At 49.3% G+C, this 23,315-nt stretch overlaps 1 protein-coding gene across 5 annotated transcripts in view; it reads right to left on the minus strand.

Annotated features, from left to right (window-relative positions):
- Positions 1-23,315, minus strand: part of tweek (transmembrane protein KIAA1109 homolog tweek) — a 1,194,469-nt gene that overhangs the window by 201,603 nt on the left and 969,551 nt on the right. For all 5 annotated transcript variants that reach the window (XM_075882507.1, XM_075882492.1, XM_075882501.1 and 2 more), the window contains one exon: positions 12,139-12,294. In XM_075882507.1, coding sequence (XP_075738622.1) covers positions 12,139-12,294 — 156 coding nt within the window. The remainder of the gene's footprint in view (positions 1-12,138; positions 12,295-23,315) is intronic.

Below are 23,315 nucleotides of genomic sequence, written 5' to 3' on the forward strand. Positions count from 1 at the left end.
TGCTCTGAGACCTGCTGGTACCCTCCAGCCCATTGAAGTACCAGATGAACCATTTTTCCGAGTTGGCCTCGATCTTCTAGGACCCTTTCCCGTGTCGGCCACCGGTAATAAGTGGATTGCTATTGCTACCGACTACGCAACGCGGTATGCCGTTACACGCGCCCTCCCCACCAGCTGCGCTACTGATGTAGCCGATTTCCTTCTTCATGACATCATTCTGCGTCATGGTGCTCCTCGTCAGTTGATCACCGACCGCGGCAGCTGTTTTCTATCTAAAGTAGTCGACGAGCTCCTGCGATCCTGCTCTACCCGCCACAACTTCACTACAGCGTACCATCCGCAAACCAACGGCCTCACGGAACGCCTCAACCGTACCTTGACGAATATGTTAGCGATGTACGTCTCCAAGGATCACAAAGATTGGGACATCCACTTACCTTTCGTTACCTTCGCATACAACAGTTCACGTCATGATACAGCTGGATTTTCCCCTTTTTACCTACTGTTCGGTTATGACCCGCCTTTGCCCATGGACACCATGCTCCAATCTGACGCCCCCTCATCGACTGCTTATGCTCGTGATGCCCTGGCCCGAGCTGACATCGCCCGCCAAGTCGCCCGGGATCGTTTATGTGCCTCGCAGCTTAACCAAAAGAGTGCTTACGATCGCCGGCACCGCGACGTAGAGTACTCTCCGGGGTCACTCGTCTTGCTGTGGTTACCATCACGTCGTGTTGGTCTCAGCGAAAAACTAATGTCCCGTTACGTTGGCCCCTACCGCGTCATACGCAAGGTCACCAGCGTGACCTATGAGATAGCTCCACTGCATACCACGTCAGTACCAGCTTCAGTCCCCACCGATATAGTGCACGTGTCACGGCTTAAGCCATACTTCTCACGCCTCGAGAATTGATCGCACCGGGACGGTGCTTCTGCCGCCGGCGGGTAATGTCACGGGCTAAGTAGATGCCTGAGGATGACGACGACGAAGTGCTGAACGGGAACGTGCTCGGAGTGCAGCAGCGTCGTACGCATTAGCTCGCCAATATATTCGCCAGTACACATTTGTTCGCCAGTGTATACTTTATTCCCCGTAACATCATGATAAGCTCTTCACCGATCAACTCGGCTGTACCGATTTGGTGAGTCATTCGATCGAAACTGGAGACAGGCTTCCTTTGAATTGTAACGCCAGGCCTGTCAGCCAGGCCAAGAGGCAGGTAATTGATGGCTTGCTGGAAGAGATGCTCTCACCTGGCATTGTTCGCCATTCGCCCAGCGCCTGGGCGTCTCCAATTGTGTTGGCGCCTAAGAAAGATGGCAGTCACCGACTGTGCGTAGACTACTGCCATCTGAACGGAGTGACTCATAAGGGTGCCTATCCATTCCCCACGATAAGCTCCATCGTAGAAAACCTTGGCACTGCGCGGTATTTTACCACATTAGATGCCTCCAAAGGTTATCTATAGATTCGGATGGATGAGTGTGACCGGTGCAAGACCGGGTTCACGTCCCACAGAGGGTTATTTGAGTTGACTCGTAAGCTCTTTGGTCTTTGCAATGCTCCTGCGACTTTTAAGAGGCTCATGGACTGCGTCCTCGGGGGAAGCAAAGTGGTCTTACTGCATGTGCTACCTCGACAACATCGTGATTTATTTACGAACCTTCGAAGAGCACTTGGCCCACACTACCGATGTGCTCGAGAGGGTGAGCACCGGAATGACGTTAAATCCCGCAAAGGCCCAACTAGCGCAAAACAGAGTGCCGTTACTTGGCTTCACGCTGGGCGAAGGCCCCATTGAGCCAGATCGGGAGAAACTTCGAGCGATCCTCGATTTCCCCGCACCCAAGGACGTACGCGGCCTGCGCCGCTTTCTCAGAATGGTCAATTTTTACCAGTCGTTCATTCCGTCCTGTGCCCGAGTGCAGGTGCCCTTGACCAAATCAGCTGAGTGGCGATGGGGACCTGAGCAGCAAAAGGCGTCTTGCCGTCTTTCTAGCGCTATTGCGGAGACGCGCAGCTCAAGCTCCCCGACCTGACCAGACCATTTGTTGTCCATACTGACGCAAGCGATCTGGGATTAGGAGCAGTTCTCCTACAGGAATACGATAATGTGTTGCAGCTGTTGGCCTTTGCCAGTCGCTCGTTGATACCGGCGGAAAGGAATTATTCCGTGACCAAGAGGGAGGGTCTCGCCATCGTGTTTGCACGGCGAAAGTTAGATGTCTACCTTGATGGGACAAAATTTGCGGTGCAAACAGATCACAGCGCGCTTAGCTGGCTGATGCGGCTCTGTGAGCCTGCAGGCAGGCTAGCGCGCTGGGCTCTCCTAATACAGCATTATGAGTTTTCAGTGCAGTTTCGGAAGAAGAGCACTGACGTGGTAGCTGACGTGCTATCTCATGCCCCAGTGTCTACCAGGAGCCAGGACCCCGGTGCGACAACCGCTAGCGGTGCCTTTGCGCAAGCAAGCGGTGCGGGCGAAATGGCGGTGGAGCCGCCGAGTGGAGAAAAGAGTGAAGAAAAGGGCGCCGATGAGCAAACGCTTTCCACGGGCCAGGCAAGCAGCGCGCCGCGAAGCAGACGAGAGGGGGAGCGGAAGGGAAGCGAACCCATGACGCCAACGCGATTGGAGGCGATGGCTGCAGTCCTGAGTGGGAACGATACCAGGCTTTCTTTTGGGAGAATGGGAATCGCTTTCAGCAGACAAGAGTTACTGAAGGTCCAGCAAGATGATCCGTTCTGTCGCGAGTTGAGCGACGGTCTCAGGGAGACGGAGCGCCGAGACGCTGCTGGTAGTGCAGCGGGCGCAGGGGGACGGGAACAGGCGTGTGTCGCTGGGTCCCCCGCAGATACATACTTGCTGGACCATGATGGACTCCTGTTGAAATACATAGCCACTGATGAGAAGTCAGTGGACCCGTTTAAGGTGGTTGTGCCCCAAAGTCTGCGAGGCGCACTGTTGCGAGCCTCTCACGATGAGCCCATCGCCAGTCACCTGAGTGGCTCCAAAGTTTTTGCGAAACTGAGCAAGGTTGCGACTTGCCTTGGCATGAAGCGTGACATTTATCGCTATTGCCTTTCCTAACATGTCTGTCAAGCAGTGAAATCAAGGGGTGGCAAGCCGCTCGGCTTGATGAAACCGTTTGTCAGTGAGCGTCCGTGGCAAGTAGCCGCCTGCAATCTAATGGGGCCGTTCCCCAAGAGTAAGCAGGAGTTCATACATCTGATGGTAGTCGTTGATTATTTTTCCAAATGGGTGGAATTGTTTCCGCTGCGGAAAGTGACAGCGCGAGCGGTGCTAGAGAGGCTACAGGAAGTGTTTTGTCGGTCTGGCTTTTCGAAAAGATTGATCTTGGACATCGCATCGTATTTCACCGCTTGGGTGTTTCGGGATACATGTCGTTCCCTAGGAATAGATCACTACATCATTTCGCCCTACGATCCCCAGTCCAATTTGACGCAGCGAACCAATGGTACGCTCAAACTGATGTTGGCGGCCTTTGCCGAAAGTCAAAAGGATTGGGCAGACCATTTGTGTGAACTCGCGTTTGCAATCCGAACCTCCGAGAGTCGCTCTACTGGTTTCTTTCCCGCCTTCCCTAATTTAGAAAGGGAGTTGACAAATCCGGTGACCAGTGTCATGCAATGCCAGCTCGGAGACGAAAAAGAACCGGCAGACTGTTCTGTTTACGCTTCAACACTTCGGGACAGGTTTTGTCGAGCTCTCACTAGAGCAAGGCAGAGTTTGGCATCGGCTAAGGCCGAGCAAAAGGCCCAGTAGCCCAGTATGACCCAAAACGTCGCCACCTTTCATTTAGGGTAGGTGACCTCGTCCTGAAGCGCAACCATGCTCTTAGCGACGCGAGCAAGGGTTTCTCAGCTTCGCTCGCTCTTAAGTGGCTTGGTCCGTACCGAGTGAAGCAATCTGGAACTCCGCTCGCGTACTTGCTGAAAGACCTGCTTTCGAGAAAACTCAGCCGTGCCCACATCGCAGACCTGAAAGCCTTTGCGTCGAGGTCTGGCGAGCCTGCGCCAGCGCCCAGTGGCTCTTCGCGCAAGCAACGGCGCACACTCTGCGTGGCGGACTGCATTCGGACTACGCACCGGTATAATCTGAAAGAGCGGTCGCCTGAGCGATTTCGCGCCGGATGGCGAGCTTATTTCCGCAACTGAAGGCCCTCATTTGTACTGTCTAGTCTCAGTTAGTTAACTTCTTTACAGCCAGTGCTTGCAAGGAAGTCGTCTCAGCCCAGTGGCTGCTGCTGATTTTCATTTGAGTGTTCTTGTTTACTTGATGTTTTTTTCGTTTTTTTTCCCTCGCTGGAGGAGGGGATCGTGAATTGGTGCTTTAGCGTGGGGAAAGAGACAAAGGACACTCTGTGCTTTCCTTTGCGGGGTGTATTCGGAGAGACCCGATCATCGGAGGTTTGTGTGCATGCTTACGTACATGTGGCGACAACAACTTAAGAAGTTACCGACCCCTACGCCGCCTTGGACTCTGGAGGTGTTCGGAGACCTGCTGTCCTTAGGCAGCCCGGTTGTGCCCTGCTCCCGACCGTCGCTGATAAGTTATGCTGGCCTTTCTCACGGCTTCTGCACGAGGCCAGCTGTCGCAGACGCTGTGCGTGACTCGACCGACGCTACAGGGCGCCTCGCAGCCAGTGGATTTGGTGACCATGATTTGAGCAAAAGGGCCAGCTGTTGCAGCGAGGTCCATCCGAACCTCCACCGAGACGGCGTTCGTCGGACTCGCAGGGAGGTCGTCAACATTGACGAGACGAAGGTGAGCCCGTTCCTCGCATGAGGGCCTCAACAAGAGCTCTCGTCCTACGCTATCGAATCCACGCAGTCACTAAAGTCAAACATTATGTGACGCTTCCCCTCTGTACCGTAGACGCGCTCTTGCATGAGCATTATGAACTTCCGTTACCTCTCTTCCGCAGCGCCATTGTATTTCTCAAGTGTATTCTTGTGTTGTTCTATTTTTTTTCTTCAGCAGCAGTTGCAGAGCGAGGCTGAGGCTAGCTGTTGCCCATTGCATGACGTCTTTGCATGCATGGGTGACGACCGGCTGCCTTTGCAGACCGGTGTATAGGGTGAATTAAGGAGAGGAGGATGTGGGGATCTGAGGCGCGCCCGCGACCATTTTGTGGGCATTTCGTCACACGGCCACACCCTTTTGCTTTTTCTGATCTGGTAACGGCGCGCGGGGATAGATGACGCCACGTGCGGGCGTGGCACGTGTTACATGCGCGCTGAAGGAGCTCTCTCTCCTCCGTGGTCAGCGCCGGGTAAGCACGTGTTTTCCTTCGTCCTCGTCCCCTTTGGGAATCGCCGGACTGTAGCCTGCCTGGGGTGGCCTTTGGCACCTCGCCAGGCGTGTTTACTTGAGTGCTAGCTTCGGCACCGTACGCTAAGCCCACAGCGGTGCCTAGTGCTTGAAGTGGTCGTACCACACCGAGCCGCACTTGCCGTAGCCCTACGCGTACGAGGTTAGTCGTAACACTCACGACCAGGCCCAGTGGCCATCGTGAGAGTGCGGAGCATAGCCGCGAGGGACCTTTTCCCGACCGGCGTGTCAAAGCTAGCCATTGCCTGCTGCGACGTGCTCGCGGTTGCCCCTTATTGTGAACGTCTGCGTGCGGCAGCCTTTGCTCTCCGCATTCCGGGAGCGGACGTTGTACTGTTGTTCGGGGTGCCGCCAAAGGCAATAAAGCGTTCTGTATTTCTGTATTGTAACACTGTCTGTTTTGCCGCGCCGTGCTAAATGCTTTATTAGTTGAGCGTGCATGAAGCGGTGCGCTACACGCGAGTAGATGACGGAGTCCCGGCCCTGTGGCTCGCTAAGCGTGAACCCGCGGTGACCCTACACTACGGTGAGTAGCGGGGTCACCATAATTTGAACTTCTTTTAATTTAAACAAACTTTCAGGCCCCTTCCAGTTTGAATTATTGAGAGTGGACTGTAGTGAGAACAATCTTAAAAGGCATGTAGGATGAAGTAAAAGAACTAGACGCTTGTGTGTGAGCTGTACTGTGGTTTGCGAGAGACTTATTGCCATGTAACATTTTTGGTGGAGCTGAGGGGTACCTATTTTGACGACGGATCTCCGCAGTGGACGCCTCTTGAAGCATACTACCATGGCTCCAGGTGAGGACACACCTTCGCCAAGTACCTTTGCACCATAACCAACAACAACTGGCTACATCACCATAACACAACACCACTATCCCGGTACCTTTTCTGGGGAAAGCAACATCAATGTGGATAAGTGGCTCAGCATGTACGGGCGCATCAGCAAGCAATATGACTGAGACCCAACTGTTATATTTAAATATGTAATATTCTACATCGACAATACTCCTCGTGTCTGGTTTGAAACCCACTAGCATGATGTTACAAGCTGGCACATGTTCAAACAACAGCTCCCCGACCTTTTTGGCAACCCATTTGAACGACAGCTTGCTGCCCGGAAACAACAGGCCATACATACTCAGATGCCCACGAGCCTTACTAGACCTTTATTCCAAGATGTGTTAGCCTTGTGCCAGAAGACTGATCACTACATATCTGAGGCTGACAAGATCTAGCACTCTTTAAAGGGTACCACCGATGATGCATTCAAATAGGTCGTGTTTACCATTGATGCCGCAAATTAAGGAGTGTCACTGCCTCCAGTAAGCAAAGAGTCATTGCATTCCACAACCGTTCCTTTGGCTCCTCAACACCATTGCCACGTCGTCTTGCTAAGAAACCCAATGTCAGCCGTTCAAACCTGAAGATGTGACATGCATTGTCCAACATGAACTTGAGGCTGTGTGTCCGGCTGCCAACAAACCAACGTTGACCGAGACACAAGTACCCTCTGTCTCCTTCACCTAGGCCATTGTCTGCCAGGAATTCACTAACATGAGTCTGTTTTGACTGTTTGCACCATGAACAAAATTGATGCCTCTGTAGCCTCTGTAGAGCCACCACGCTGCCATCATATAATACCCCTTCCCCCGTTCCAGAAACTCATATGAATGGCGAACAGAATATGATAAGTTAATCTGCTTTTGCTGTGTCGGGCAAGCCACATTGTTTGTTTGTCGCAGTCTTCTCAGGCCAAACTCTTTGTTGCAGCCAGTGGCTTTCAATGTTTTCTAGCCCATATTCCGCTTGCGACAGTCCCTTCAGCAATAGAAATCACCGTTATATGTCCTGCACTGAATTTTCAGCGTTCACCACTCCAGAGGACTATAGCCGCACGTTCCAGTAATCCCCCCATTCAAGCCATCTGTCTTGTTCTTCTACAGATTGCCTCTCTTCCTCACTGTTGTTTAACCACCGCATGTCACTGGAAAACTAGGCTGCACAGCTTCTGGAGCGATAGCTGCACGGTCGACCTGCATGGCCTACACCGGAACACCATTGAAATCCATGTTGATGGCACTCGTGTCCAAGCTGTAATCGACACAGGAACTCACATTCAAATATGAGTGCGGATTTTCGTCGTCGCATGAAGATCCTTGCGCCACCCTTGACCAGTGTGACACAAGTTGCTGATGGAGGCACTGTTCCTATGATAGGAATGTGTATTGCAGCGCTTACCATTGCAGGTTGTCGTCCTGTTCACTGTTCTTGCCACATAACCCCACAACCTCATACTTGGACAGGATTTTCTCGCTGCCCATTATTGATATGTGGGGTTTAACGTCCCAAAACCACCATAAGATTATGAGAGACGCCGTAGTGTAGGGCTCCGGAAATTTCGACCACCTGGGATTTTCGCAGCCAATTCTGCACTTACTGATTGCTCTAGCAGTGTGCTCTGTCTTAAACTGCCACAACACACTGACACCCTGTACCAATCTTCGTGCCGATTAAACTGCAGCAACTTGATTTATCTAGCTCCAAAAGCTATTACGTATGTTGACATGTTATGCCTACCAGCTGATCCAGATGGCAAATACTACGCTGCACCCCTTCCAGACTTGCTGCTCACGTACCGTGTTGCTGTTTCCTAAATGGTTCTGAGAAACCTGGCTAACATACCCTGGCTACCCGTTGTAAATTTTGGCTTCACAAGTCAAGTACTCCCACAAGCCATATCCAAAGCTCACCTCTGTTCGCTGCTGGATTCACGGATCAAAGTTTTCACTCTAAATGCTGCTGTTCTACACAGCATGCACCACCTAAAAAAATCCTGGCAGTCACCAAATTTTAAATATGATCACTGCTTACCTTCTACCTGAACACGCTGACAACCTTCAGCATGTTCTTAGGACCTACCAGGACATTTTCTATTTTGGTGATCGACCTTTGGGGCAGACGTTCATTGGCCAGCATCGCATACGCACATTTGATGCCCACCATGTTCACCGCCACCCCTAGAAAGTGTGTGTGTCTGAGCGTGGTGTTATCCAGCAGAAAGTCAATAAAATTCTAGCAAAGGACATTATAGAGCCATTTTACAGTCCCTGGATGTCTCCCTAAGTGTTTATATTTAAATAAAAAGACGAATCATGGCACTTTTGAGTGAACTATCGCCACCTCAATAGCATCATGAGAAAAACGCCTATCCTCTACCACAGATTGACGATTCCCTTGATTGTCTGCATGGTGCCGCGAACTTCTCTTTCATCCACCTTCATTCCAGGTATTCAGATTGCTGTGAACCCCATGGACCGCGAAAAGACGATCTTTATAGGACCTAATGGCCTCTATCAGACCAAGGTCGTGCCTTTCATCCTATGTAATGTTTTCGCCACATTGGAATGAATGATCGACTCTCTGCTTCACGGATTCAAACGGTCTATGTGTCTATGTTATGTCAATGTGTTTTCACTCATGTTCGAAACTCACCTTGAGAGGCTCACAGCTCTTCTTCACGTGTTTCGTCTTGCTGGAATTCAGCTGAATATGTCCAAATGCTGGTTCAGGCACCGCCGCATTAAAATACTTGGGCATATTGTTGATGCTTCCAGCATACAGCCTGATTCGAAAAAGGTTCGAGCCATGAAGCACTTTCCTATGCCGACAACCATCAAAAATGTTTGCAGACTTGTGGGGCTGTGCTCCTACTTTCAGTGGTTTGTCAGACTTCGCCGAAATTGCAAGACCTCTCATGGATGTGCTCAAACAAGACACCCTCTTTAACTGGGTTCCTTCCCAAGCACTAGCTTTCTCCAAGCTCAACACTCTGCTGACGTCTTCCCCTGTTCTAGCCCACTTCGACCCTTCAGCATGCACCAACAGAAGCCCACACTGACGCCGGTGGTTAGAGAATTGGCGCTGTGCTGGCTCAGTAACAATGTGGGCAGAATTGTGTAATCGTTTATGCCAGCACGTTGCTGCCCGCCTTGGAGTGCCATTTCTTCATCACGAAGCATGAATGCCTCACTCTGGTGGGGGCAGTTGCGAAATTTTACCCTTACTTACATATGGCCGAACTTTTACAATGCTTCCATTGTGCCCTTTGTTGGCTCGCCTCTTTGAAACATCCTACAGGTTGTCTCGCTTGCTGAGTAGTTTGCCTGCAACAGTATGCCTCACGGTAGCGTATGAAAGTAGAAGACTTCACCAAGACGCGAATCGCTAGTCAAGCAACCCTGCGGCTGATGGGCACTTTACGAGCATTAACTCCATCAACCACAAATTTTCTTTTTCCCAGCTACTTTGCCTCAGCGATGAGCAGCATAGTGATCCGCACCTAAGCCAAATATTACAACGGATGCAATCCTCCCACCCCCCCCGCGACCCCTTTGTACGCATGTTTGCCTCAAGAGATAGCACCTTGTATCAGCATAATTTGTCACCACCGGTCTCAATCTGCTGTTGAACGTACCCCAGCACCTGCGCTCCACCCTCTGCACAAGCTTCATGACGCACTAATAGCTAGTCACTTTGGCGTTTCTCGCATGTATGACCATGTGCACCGCTGCTTCTACTGGCCTGGCCTCGCGCACTCTATGCGACGTTATGTCAATGCCTGCAAAGTTTGCCAGTGCCGCACGAAGCCATCTGGACATCTTGCTAGCTATTTTAAGCCAATAGACACCCCCCCGGAACCTGTTTTTATTAGTTGGTTTGGACTTTCTTGGTCCTTTTACAGGATATTGTTACATGTTTAGATTAAGGGATGGTCAGGCGGCACTGACTGCCGTGAACAGTAGGCCATCAAGCCCGCGAAGAACATGTTGAGCTCTTTGCCCAGAATGAACTGTTTTTATTGTTTCCATAACGTCCCCCCCCCTCCCCCACTGTGCCAGGCTTGCACAGCTCAACACAACTATCAGCGCCACGTGGGGGCGCTGCATTTGAGTCAACATTGCAACAGATATGCTTTAGAAAATAAGTAGGTCGCCATTGCTACCAATTGTGCGACTTACTGTGCAATCACACGAGCCTTACCAACCAGTTGCGCTATGGACGTTGCGGGTTTTACACTTCGAGACCTAATTCTAGTGCACGGTGCCGCCTGTCAACTACTGACAGACTGAGGCCGTACCTTTTTGGCTCAAGTAATTGACGATATCCTGCGTTCTTGCTTCACCCAGCATAAACTCACCACCTTGTACTGCCCCCATACGAACAGGCTTACATGGAGCTCCACTAAACTGTACCCTGACAGATATGCTTTTGAATAATGTGTTGACCGATCACTGTGACTGGGACCTTGAACTGCCATACGTGATATCCACGTACAACTCCTCCCGGCACGACATAGCTGAATGCTCACCATTTTTTGTTTTGTTTGGACGCAAACGAACATTGCCCCTGAATATGTTCCTTCCAGCTTCTGCAACATCAACCAGCAAATATGCACGTGCTGTCATTGCTCGCTGGCCACTCTTTTCAGCTTGCACCCGCAACAGATTAATGGCTTCTGAACAAAACCATTGCGACGAGTGGCATCGCGACTAAGACGAGTGGCATCGCGACTAATGATCACCAGCAGGTTTTCTCGTTCTTCTCTGGTCCCCAATGCAATGTGCCGACTTTTCTAAGAAGCTAGTTTCTTGTTTCATGGGCTACAAACGAAACTGTTCTGGAAAATCCCACAACCTCGTCAACCTTGTTAACTCTTCACATCGTCCACGTATCAAGGCTCAAAAGCTACCACTCTTCTTGTACTGTGGTCTTATAGACTCACCGAGTCAGCGCTTTTGCTGCCTTTTCACAGACATTTTCAGTGTATAGTTGGATAGATCCTTAATGGCGTACAGGATAAAGTGAAACAAGCTGATGACGTGTGCGAGCTGTACTGTGGCTTGCATGTGACCATTATTGCCACGTAACAACATTGTCAGCTGAATCAAATACATCATTAGTGACAAGATAAAGCAATCTTATACAATATTCCATCGCATTCAATCAACATAACAATGAAGGCAAGACACTGCAAAGGCATCGTCGTCCACGTTTGCTTCACCACAAAGAACACACAAGAACTGACCCATGTTTGCGACTTTCGTGGATCCCCTTCAGCAGATGTCCTTCCTGACCCCCCCAACACCACAGAGACTCCCCAATGTTTTATGTGTCTTGCCGTGGGGTGGCACTGCTGGTGCTACCAAGCTAACCATAACGATGATGATGAGCCCATGTCCCGTTCACCGATAAGCCCGTCCACCACAATGCACAAACGACTTCATAAGAGGTGATGGCACCCTCCCAAAGGTCACAATAAAAAACAGCCAAGGGTAGCACACAAACATGAAAAACAAAAAACAAATTGTAATAGCAAGTTCTCTTTCTGTTGATGCTCTTCTTAAACAAAAGAAATGCTGAAGTGTCTCAATTATTATGAACAGCATCTGCTCACAATTACATTAGAAAAAGCATCAGTGATGTAGACTGGACATTCAATCAAATTGAGGGACAGTGTTATATTTCACTTCCCTAATATGTAGTAAGTAAGTAGGCAGTTAAAAACTAATTTGGCAAAGTTGCTGTGATCTGTAGGAATACACAGATTCAAGGTGTGTAGTAAATTGTACCATTTACGCAGACAGCTATAATTGGTATGCTAATACTACTTAGGACTTACTCTACTGGCTCAATGCATTTATACAAAATCATCAAAACTATCATTCGCATCCATTTAAACAGCTGAGCAATATTTTGTGGAAGAGCTCAAAGCTGCTCACGTTTTGGTGGCCTCCTCCTCGTGGTCCCTCGTGTGCAGCACGCACTTGCCACTGTTGAAGAACACCTTGATATCCAGCTCAAAGTCTATGCTTGGCTCCACTTGCTGCTGCTTTGAGGGCACAGGCGTGGTGTGGCCTGCACGCGGCTCAGTGGCCCTGCAGCAGCATACAACCACCACCCCTTTCAGTATTTGATGTTTAAAAACCAAAAATCGCTTGCAACACACATGCAACCAAATTGCAAAAAAAAAGAAAATCTATATGCCTACTGAACCCATCCATCGTCTGAATACTCTAAAGTGAGTGCACCCTTCTGACGACAGTCACAATATTTAGAATAAGAAAGCACTCCTAATTGCAACTGAGACTATATTCACCCTTCTTTGCCACCACGCCATTGGGCACAAATACATGAAGGACAGCGCCCTCATAAATGTCTATAATTAGCTTTCAGGCTGGGCTGAGGTTTGCCATGTCCCAATTGAAAAACTCACACTAGTTGTGTCACCTGTTTGACGAGCATAATCACCCTAAGATTATTTGTATTACTATTTGATTAAAATCCTAAGCTACATTATCAGCAGCACCTAATACAATAGTACACTGCACTGAACAAACAGGCAAATTTAAAAGTATTTATCCTAAAGCAGTGGCGCCCACCAGCATCAGATCCCCAAACTTATACGAAAATACCTAGAAGCACGTGCGAGCTGAATGTGTTGCGCGAACTTATCGTTGTGTGTGAGAGTGGGTGCCAATAGTTGTCAGAGTCTGGGAATTCAAGCTGATGCTTTGCGATGAGTGATGCGAACACGACATTGCTTTCTACTAACTTTTTTTTCTTTTCGCCCCTTTCTAGAGCTAGAAATAATTTTCTCTCTAGCTTCCCTCCTTTATTTTACGTTTAGGCTAACCAATGATGTAGTTACTAATACGTAAAGCTCTGACGTTGCGGACACTTTGAAACCCACAATGTCAATATCGAGCGTGACGGGAAGATGTATGGAGAGAACAAACGTGTGAGAAGGAGGATCATTCAAGGCACTAATCCCGTACAAGCTCGCAAGGACAGAAGTTTGAAACCGCACAGGGTACTTTTTTTTAAAATAGGGAAACTAGATTTCCAGACCAGAAAAAAATGTGAGGCGAGCTACGAGCCAGGCAAAGTTGGGAGCCTAAAGGCAGTCCGGTGGTTTCCTACATTGCTAATAAAGTGTGACAGACCATCTACTTCAAGATAGCACAGCAGCCAAGCATGCCATGACAAATTTCGGTTCAAATACAGATGTCAAACCATTCCCAGTTGTATATCAACTAAATATGCGTGAGAAAAGAATAGTTGAAAAAAGAAGAAAAAAAGAGGTCTGGAGTGCGGCCTCACTGGCGACCATCTGCTGGTAATGCACTCCCCCACCAGAGCAGGATGGGCCACCCTGGTGCAGTACCTGGCCGCAACGTCCCATGAACACAGCAATTAACCCTGGGCCCTCAGTCCCCAGCAGCTGTGAAGCAACTGTTCAAGGCAGCGGTCAGACCTGTGACACGGCAGAGGGTACTAAAAACCCCTGGGTATGGATAGGCCGCCATTGGAATCTGAACATGGCTACTTTCAACACTAAGACGCTATCTAGTGAGGATAGTCTAGCTGTGCTATTCGAGGAATTACAGGGTGTTATGTGGGATGTAATAGGGCTCACCAAAGTTAGGAGGACATGTGAGGCTCATACAGTGCTGGAGAATGGGCACGTCCTATTCTACCGTGGATTAGTTGACAGAAAAGAACTAGGAGTGGGGTTTCTCATACACAAAAATATCGCTGGCAAGATAGAGGAATATTATAGCATCAGTGAAAGGGTGGCAAGTATAACTTAGTTTAACAAAAGGTACAAGATGAAGGTGGTACAGGCCTATACGCCTACATCGAGCCATGGTGATCACTTGGTTGAATGCTTTTATGGAGACGTAGAGTCAGCTATTATTAAACTAAAGACACTGTATACTATCCTTATGGGCGACTTTAATGCCAAAGTAGGCAAGAAACAGGCCGCAGACCATGCAGTGGGGGAATATGGCATCGGCTCTAAAAATGCCAGAGGGGATTTATTAATAGTAGAGTTTACAGAACGCAATAATTTATGAATTATGAATACCTTCTTTAGAAAACAGGCTAAACGTAAGTGGACGTAGCTAAGTCCTAATGGGGAAACTAAAAATGAAGTTGACTTCATTCTGTCTGCACACTCAGACATTGTACAGGATGTAGAAGTAGTTAGCAAGATTAGATGCAGTGACCATAGAATGGTAAGAGCTCTTATTCACCTAGGTTTAAGAAAGCAAAGACAAAAACTGGTATGCAAGAAGCCAATTAATGAACTGGCGGTGAGAAGAAAAATACAGGAATTCTGAGATTTGCTTTAGAATCGATTACTAGTACCATCAAAGAGTGTGCAATTGAAGTTGGAGGTTCAGTCACCAGACAGGAAACTGGCAAACTATCTCAGGAGACAAAACATCTTATTAAGAGATGGCAAATGATGAAAGCCTCAAATGCAGCCGACAAAATAGAGCTAGTGGAGCTTTCAAAGTTAATCGATAGGCGTAAAGTTGTCGACATCAGGAGGTATAACATGGAAAGAATTGTGCAGGCTGTAAAAAGCGGCAGAAGCCTATAAGCTACGAAGGCAGACTTTTGCATAGGCGAAAATCGAATGTATGCATTCAGGAACAAGAAAGGCAATATAATAACCAATATGAATAAATAGTCGAGATGGCGGAGGAGTTCTACAGAGAGCTGTGCAGAAGTCAAAAGAACCACGGTGGTATTGGGAGAAACTATAATAGTTCAAGAGAATTCGACATCCTACCAGTAACGACCAGGGAAGTAAGGAAAGCCCTAGAAGGAATGCAAAGAGTCAAAGCCACTGGTGAGGATAAAGTAACAACGTACCTCCAGAAAGAGAGCGGAGAAATTGTGTTAGAAAAATTAGCCACCTTATATACAAAGTGTCCCTTGATGGGAAGGGTACCAGAATCTACAGGCCAATCAGCTTACTCTCTGTTCTCTACAATTGCTATTTACAAATATAATAGCTAATAGAATTAAGAAAATATTAGAGTTCAATCAGCCAAAGGACCAAGCAGGATTTCGTACCGGCTACTCCACAATACACCATATTCATACTATAAATCAGGTAATAGAGAAACGCGCTGAATAACACCAACCCCTATACACAGCTTTTATAGATTATGAGAAGGCGTTTGACTCAGTCGAGACATCAACATGCAGTAATGCAGGCACTACGGAATCAAGGCATCGAAAAACCCTACATAAACATACTGGAAGAGATTTACAGAGGATCCACAGCCACCATAGTTCTCCATAAAGAAAGCGAAAAAATCCCAATAATAAAGGATAAAAGTTATTGGAGAGTATCTTAGTAATCTGCGGTTTGCTGATGACATTGCCTTGATGAGTAACTTAGGGGACGAATTACAGCTCATGATTACTGAACTGGACAAGGAAAGCAAAAATCTAGGTGTGAAAATTATTATGCACGAAACTACAAAGCAATGTGGAACCGTGTTGCCAAAAAACAGCACTTTGTGGTACATGAAGAGACGCTAGAAGTTAAGGAATATGTCTACTTAGGACAAGTAATAACCGCGGAGTCGAACCACGAAATTGAAGTAACTAGATGAATAAGAATAGGGTGGAGCACATTTGGCAAGCAGCCTCAAATCATGACTGGTAGATTGCCACTATCCCTCAAGAGGAAGGTATATAACAGTTGCATCTTGCCAGTACTTACGTACGGAGCAAAAACCTAGAGGCTTACAAAGAGGATTCAGCTTGAATTGAGGACGACGCAGCGAGTGATGGAAAGGAAAATGATAGGTGTAATGTTAAGAGAAGAGAACAGAGCAGAGTGGGTCAGGGAACGAACCGGGCTTAAGGATATCATAGTTGAAATCAAGAAAAAGAAATGGATATGGGCGGGACACGTAGCCCATAGGCAGAATAACCGGTGCTGACTGGACTCCCAGAGAAGGCAAATGCACAAAGGGAAGACAGAGAGTTAAGTGGTCCGATGAGATTAAAAAGTTTGTGGGTATAATGTGGCAATGAAAAGCACAGGACCGGGTCAATTGGCAGATCATGGGAAAAGCCTTCGCCCTGCAGTGGGCGTAGTCAAGCTGATGATGATGATGATGAGTTGTGTCATTATGACAAATGCTATTGCACATTTGCAAGTGCACAGCCAGAAGAAGATTACTTAATTTTTATTGTATCTATTTTTATTTTTAATAGTACTTCAAAGGCTCCAACAGGAGATTTTACATGAGCGATGGGAATTAATTATAAAAAAAAGTGACTCGAGGGCAATCTTGAATATGGGGTCGGAGTGGTGCACGGTAGTTGCAGGCAGACAGTTCCAGTCCTGTGCGGCTGTTACAAAAAAGGATCGAAGATGGGTGGTAGTTTGTGCTGGCGGAGGGTATATGTTCTTGAATAGTTTGTGCAGCTGGGTGTGATATGTACTGGCAGGATGGCTGGAATTTCGATGGGAGCATGATAAAACTTGTGAAAAAGACATAGTCAAAATATGCGACGTCGTGAATCTAGATCAGAAAGATGAGCCCGGGTTTTAGCTTTGGAAACACTGAAACTGTAGGAATATTCGGAGTAGATAAAGCCTGCAGTGCAGTTTTGGATTGATTCTGGAATGTTGGATACATTAGATTGATGGCGACCCAGATAGAGCATGCATATTATTATTTTGGATTAACAAACATAACATATGATATTAATTTAACTGATGGGGGTGCAAGTCGTAAGTGTCTACACAGAAAACCCAGAGCGCGATCTGTGTAATTGACTATGTTAGTCACATGGGCTGACCCGGAAATGTTACTTAAGAGTGTGATGCCAAGATATTTGTAGCATTCAGCGGATGAGACTGACTGCAGAGCCATAAATGGAATATTCTGCTGACCAGTGATGGGGCCTGCAATGAAAAAATACCTGAAGTTTTCTTTATGTTTAAAGACATACTAGAGAGACATATATAGTTTAGCGTTAGCGTGACAGCTTAGGTTAAGGGAATGGCGTTACCATGGAGCAAACGTTCGTTGTGGGCAGCATCTTATAGTTTAGCGGAATAGCGTTTACGTGGTTTACATGCCTCAGCTGGGATGATGGCGCCACCTATTAGGTAGTTAATATGTTAAACAGTGAAAATGAAAAGAAAACGAGAATGTTTGCCTATGCCACCGCGCGAAGCATTGTTATAAGTTAACTTTTGTGATAATAAATGTAAATAAATATGAACCACGCACCAAACGCCAAAACATCTACATTGCCGATTTGTTTACATCGATCTTGTAGTTAGGCCTAGGTGCGTTCGAAATGGGAAGCTCTCAAAAACTACGCCAACTTATCCATAATACTCGGTCATCGAAGCTAAATGAAGGCAAGCGAAGCCACTTTGAACAGTCGTTTGCGGCAGACAAGGTGAGTCTTTCAACAAATACGCCAAAATCACTTCGAAGCAGGCGTCCGAGAGCGCCGCCATGTTTGCGTACACTACGTACACCTACGCTACCACGGTAACGTGAAATCTGAAAAATACTGCACGTAAAGCAAGCGGTACGGGTGACGTACGTATCTGCGCATGCGCACTTTGATTCCGGTATCACGGTACACCCGGTATCCCGGTAAGCCCGGTACACACTAAAGTACACACGGATGTACACACTGAAGTACACACGGATGCAAGTGGCGTCGGTCTTGGTGCAGTATTCGCGCAACGCAAACCAAGTTTTACAGAGTATGTGGTCGCCTCGGACGTTGGGCACTACGCCTCCAGGAATTCGACATACGCGTCGTCTACCGATCGGGGCGAAAGCACTCGGACGCAGATGCGCTTTCACGATCACCCGTGAAATCTGATGATAAGGAAATATCAGCCCTTGACCTTCCCCTCTCTGCCGTCAGCGTCACAGACATGCCATCCGAACAGCGGTAGGACCCTTGGATTGTCTTGCTCTTGATTATGCTTTCTGACGCATCAACTTCCGGTTACCCGCGTGCTCTTCGCCGCCAAGCAACGCATTTCACCATACGGGATGGCCTGCTATACCGTCGTAACTACCAAGTGGTGGGCCGTAAATGGCTGCTAGTCATACCCAGCCATATGCGGTCTGATATCTGTGAATATTTTCATGCTGAGCCGCAACACGTACACGCTGGTGCGCTAAAGACGTATGAACGGATCCGCCAACGTTACTACTGGTGTGGTATGTACACGTTTGTACGCAAACACATTCGCTCATCTTCCCTGTGTCAGCAGCGCAAGACATTTCCTCATTCACCCGGTCAACTGCAGCCTTTACCACGTCCTGCACACCTATTTGATCATGTTGGGATTGACCTTTACGGCCCACTACCGTGCTCTGCTGGTGGTAATCGATGGGTGATTGTGGCTGCCGACCATCTGACAAGGTACGCGAAACAGCAGCGCTACATTCGGCTGGTGCTCGTGACGTTGCAATCTTCAATTTGCATCGGTTTGTTCTTCGTCATGGTGCACCATGGGAGCTCCCGAGTGACAGGGGCCGCGTATTTTTGTCCAAATTTCTGCAGCAGCTCTTACATTCATGCCATACGGTACACCGCACATCAACAGCCTACTACCCTTAGACAAACAGCTTAACGAAACGTTTCAATAGAACCCTCGGAGACATGTTTGCTATGTATATTGATTCCGACCACTCCAATTGGGACGTTGTTCTTCCTTTCGTGACGTACGCCTACAATACGACGATTAAATCAACAACAGGCTTTTCTCCATTTTTCTTTTATATGGTCGTGACCCATGCAGCACACTCGACACAATTCTGCCATACAATCCTCATGCCTCAGAGTTCAGCCCAGTTTCTGAAATGGCCGAACATGCCGAAGAGTGTAGTCAGCATGCACGGTTCTTCACAGCCGATAATAAAGCCCTCCAAAAAAATCACCACGACCGTGATCTTGTTCAGGACACTTTCCCCGTCGGTTCTCTCGTGTGGCTCCGACTGCCTTTCCACTCTCCTGGACTGACTCCCAAGTTTGCACTGAAGTATACTGGCCCTTACCGCGTCATACAGCACCCTTCTTCTGTCACCTATGTGATTGAACCGCTCAAGCCGTCCACGGACAAGCATCGCCTTGGTCGTGAGACGGTCCACGTCAGTCGCCTCAAGCCCTGCTACGACCCTCCTGTACTCTCGTCACCTTGAGTCGCCAGGATGTCTTGTCTTTGTCGCCGGGGTATTGTAGTGGGGAATTCGCAAGGCACTGACTAGTGGGACCATCCCTGAGTGCGAAGCGCGAGCGTGTGCACGAGCTGTAGACGCTGGGCTGCCCGAGCATTTGTGTCTGTACCGGCTGCCTGCCTACTACCTGGCGTCGCTGTTAAACTTCCTTGCACTCTCTACTAACCAATTATCACACAACAATACTATAAGGTTAAGGTTGTTTTGTAGAAGATTAATATCTGTGCTCCTTGCTGTAAACAAGAGCACGCCTATCTCACACCCAAGCGCTTTCAGCGATATACCCTCGCTCCCAGAGAAGCCATAATTTGTTTGGAACTGCCAAGGCGCATCTCGCTAGCATGGCAAGCAATGGCTCTGGGAGTTTAAAAAGCAAAAACGTGCCTGTTCACGCTGCACGCTCGCTTATAAATATTCACGCCGCTTACAAAATGTCATCTGGGTACCACTGCGCTGTCATCTGATGTGACAACAACCAGCGCAAAAGGAATAAATTGCTGAGCACTGCCTGTAGAGTTCACAGTGCATCACGGGAATCGTGCCGGTGCGGTGTTTTGCGATTGCACAAATTTCTGTCTACTACAAAAAATGCTGAGCTCTGCTGCCTTAGAATATGATCGCTATCGACAAGAAAAACTACGAGCACAGTAAAGTATACGAGTAAGTATACTCATTGCGTTTATTCAAGCGTGACTACAGCTGTTCCACTTTACAGCAGCGATTTGTGTGCGGTATGCTTGTAGTATGCGGCACAAAAATATTACTGTACTTTTTCGCAGGCAGAATGTCAATAATAGGATATGCGTATTGCGACTCAGCATGAATGCATGCACCGCGCATGTTTAGTACAAATCTAACGACCTACTATCCCGATGCAAAGAGACGTAAACTGCGCGAAAATCATGGCTTTCGACTCAGTCGAACTGCGACACGCCTTCACTGCCCCTAGGCGAATCTACATGTACTTTCAGCTGGAGTCACCGTAGCATGTTAAAATCTTGTTCTGGCTGGCACTTTTGCACCGTGTTTGTGTTCCGAGTGCCCAGCAGGACTGGCAATTGATACACATGCGGAGCATGAGGGCAAGTTGAAGCCAGATTCTAGCGCTACGTTGATGCCACCTTACAGCACAAATTCTGTCTTGTCATAGCCAAGGCACGCCACAGTTAACAGTTTCCGCTGTTCGTGTTTCTTTCAGTCGGATGATACGTACCTGATGAAGTTGCTTTCACACTCTGCAATGCACGTGCTGCAGACATTGAGGACTGTCGAGGAAGGTCTGCTCAACGTTTCACACGAAATCAGCATAAAATTCCAGCACAAGAACAGGGCAAAACATGCTTACAGCCACACTCGGGTTGTGAAGTTTCGCGTTTGGTTTGCAGAGAGCCTGCTCGCGTGACAGTTGAGGGTGTTGCTTCGCTGCGCTTGCAACAGATGGCACCACGCACTTTTCAACAAGGCAGCAAGCACTGAGCTCGCTGTGTTCTGGTGTACAGGACGGTATATGACGCACTCATCTGCAAATAGGCGAATGCTAGAAGGAATGTTTGATGGAAGGTGTGGGGATCTGAGGCGCGCCCGTGACCATTTTCGCGAGCATTCCGCCACATGGCCACACCCTTTTGCTTTCCTGCTCTGTTGACACCACGTGGCGATAGATGGCGCCACGTGCGGGCACGGCACGCGGTACGCGCGCGCCGAGGGAGCGCTCTTTGCTTCGTGGACGGCGCCAGGTAAGCACGTGTTTTCCTTCGTCCGCGTCCCCTTTGGGAATCGCGGACAGTAGCCTGCCCGGGGTGGCCTTGGGCACCCCGGGCAGGCGTGTTTACTCGAGTGCTGGCTTCGGTAGCGTACGCTAAGCCCAGAGCGGTGCCTAGTGCTTGAAGTGGTCGTACCACAATGAGCCGCACTTGCAGTAGGCCTACGCGTACGAGGTTTGCCCTAACACTCGCGACCAGGCCCATTGGCCATCGTGAGAGTGCGCAGCATAGCCGCGAGGGACCTTTTCCCGACCGGCGTGTCAAAGCTCGCCATTGCCAGCTGCGACGTGCTCGCGGTTTTCCCCTTATTGTGAACGTCCGCGTGCGGGTGCCTTTGCTACCCGCGTCCCGGGAGCGGACGTTGTACTGTTGTTCGGGGTGCCGCCAGAGGCAATAAAGTATTGTGTACTTTTACATTAGAACACTGTCTAATTGCCGCGCCGCGCTAAATGCCTTATCAGTTGAGCGCGCGCGGAGCGGTGCGCTACACGCGAGTAAACGAAGTAGCGGCCCTGTGGCTCGCTAAGCGTGAACCCGCGGTGATCGTCCGCTGCAGTTAATAACGGGGTCACCATACTGGCGCCCAACGCGGTATCAAAGGCTCATTAAGCCTTTGATTAGTCTTAGCCGAGTCGGCCCGCCTTTGCGAATCAGGCTCGCCGCGTTTGCCCGGGTTATGTCTGCTCCGCGTGAGTCCTGTCCGCTGACGCTTTTAGCAGATACCGCATTGCTCGAGAACAGAGCCAGTGCCCCCTTGAGCATCACAATCGCGCACCCTCACTTGTCACAAGCCCCAGTCGGGATGACACGAGGCGCTACGTATCAGCTCCCACTGGAGAGGTAGCGTGTTTTGGGTCCGGGGCCATAGCCCAATCCGAACAGTGCACAAGGGCAAATTGGACTACTACTGCTCCTTTTGGAATGCATGGCAGTTCCATGTCACAGCGCTTCGAAACGGCTCTTAGTGGAGCTTCCGGAGCGCAGATCGGCACCGCGGCCTCAGCCGTTGACGTTGAAGAATTTTGCCCGCTGGCTGCTATGCAACCTAGCAGTTTGGTACCCAACGCGGTATCAAAGGCTCATTAAGGCTTTGGTTAGTCTTAGCGAGCCAGATCGCCTGCGCGATTCAGGCTCGTCGCAACATGTCCGCTCCGTGGCATGCCGCGTTGCGCAAAGAGGCCACCGCCTTGATCGACGGGCGCCCTTTGGCGCTCGCCTGTGTCGTCACCCCTTTTTGTGGTGAATACACTCCTACGTGGCAGCTGACGCGCTATCTCAGCCCCCTGTTGTCTGCCGAGAACCTGGCTTCCGGTGCGACGGCCGCTCGTGGTGCCTTAGCACTGGCAAGCGTCGGGGGCGAAACAGTGGCGAAAAGGGGGAGTCCCCATGAGGACGACCTTGGCTGCTATCCAGGTAAGCGGCGCACTGCTTAGCGGCCGAGCGGGCGGAACTTTCCGAAGGCCACCGTGCCGAGAGCGAACCCGTGACGCCGTGCACGCGGCGGTTGCTGCGGTCCTGAGTGGACGCGATACCAGACTCCCCCATTTGGGAGAATGGGAGTTGCTTTCGGCAGCGAAGAGCTACTGAAGGCTCAGCAGAGTGATCCGTTTCGAGTCTCGAAGGGACGGAGCGCCGTATACGCTGCTTGCTTTGTGGCGGGCGCCGTTAAACCGTCTTGAGAGGCGCGCCGTTACGCTACTTGTTCTGCGGCGGGCGCGACTAAAAGGCTGAAACAGCGTGTGTCGCTGAGTCCCCGGCGGATTCATTTTGCTGGACCATGACGGGCTCCTGCTGAAGTATATAGCCACTGACAACGAGTCCATAGACCCGTTTAAGGTGGTTATGCCCAAAAGTTTGAGAGCCGCACTGTTGCGGGCCTCTCATGACGAGCCCATTGCCGGTCACCTGGGTGGCTCTAAAGTTTTGCGAAACTGAGCAAGGTTGTGACTTGGCTTGGCGTGAAGCACGACATTTTTCGCTATTGCCGTTCCTGCAACGTCTGTCAAACGGTGAAATGAAGGGGTGGCAAGCCGCCCGGCTTGATGAAACCGACTGTCAGTGAGCGCCCGTGGCAAGTAGCCACTCGCGATCTCTAAT

The sequence above is a fragment of the Rhipicephalus microplus genome, chromosome 2 (genome assembly GCF_043290135.1).
Source record: "Rhipicephalus microplus isolate Deutch F79 chromosome 2, USDA_Rmic, whole genome shotgun sequence".
In the NCBI taxonomy this organism is placed as follows: Eukaryota; Metazoa; Arthropoda; class Arachnida; order Ixodida; family Ixodidae; genus Rhipicephalus; species Rhipicephalus microplus.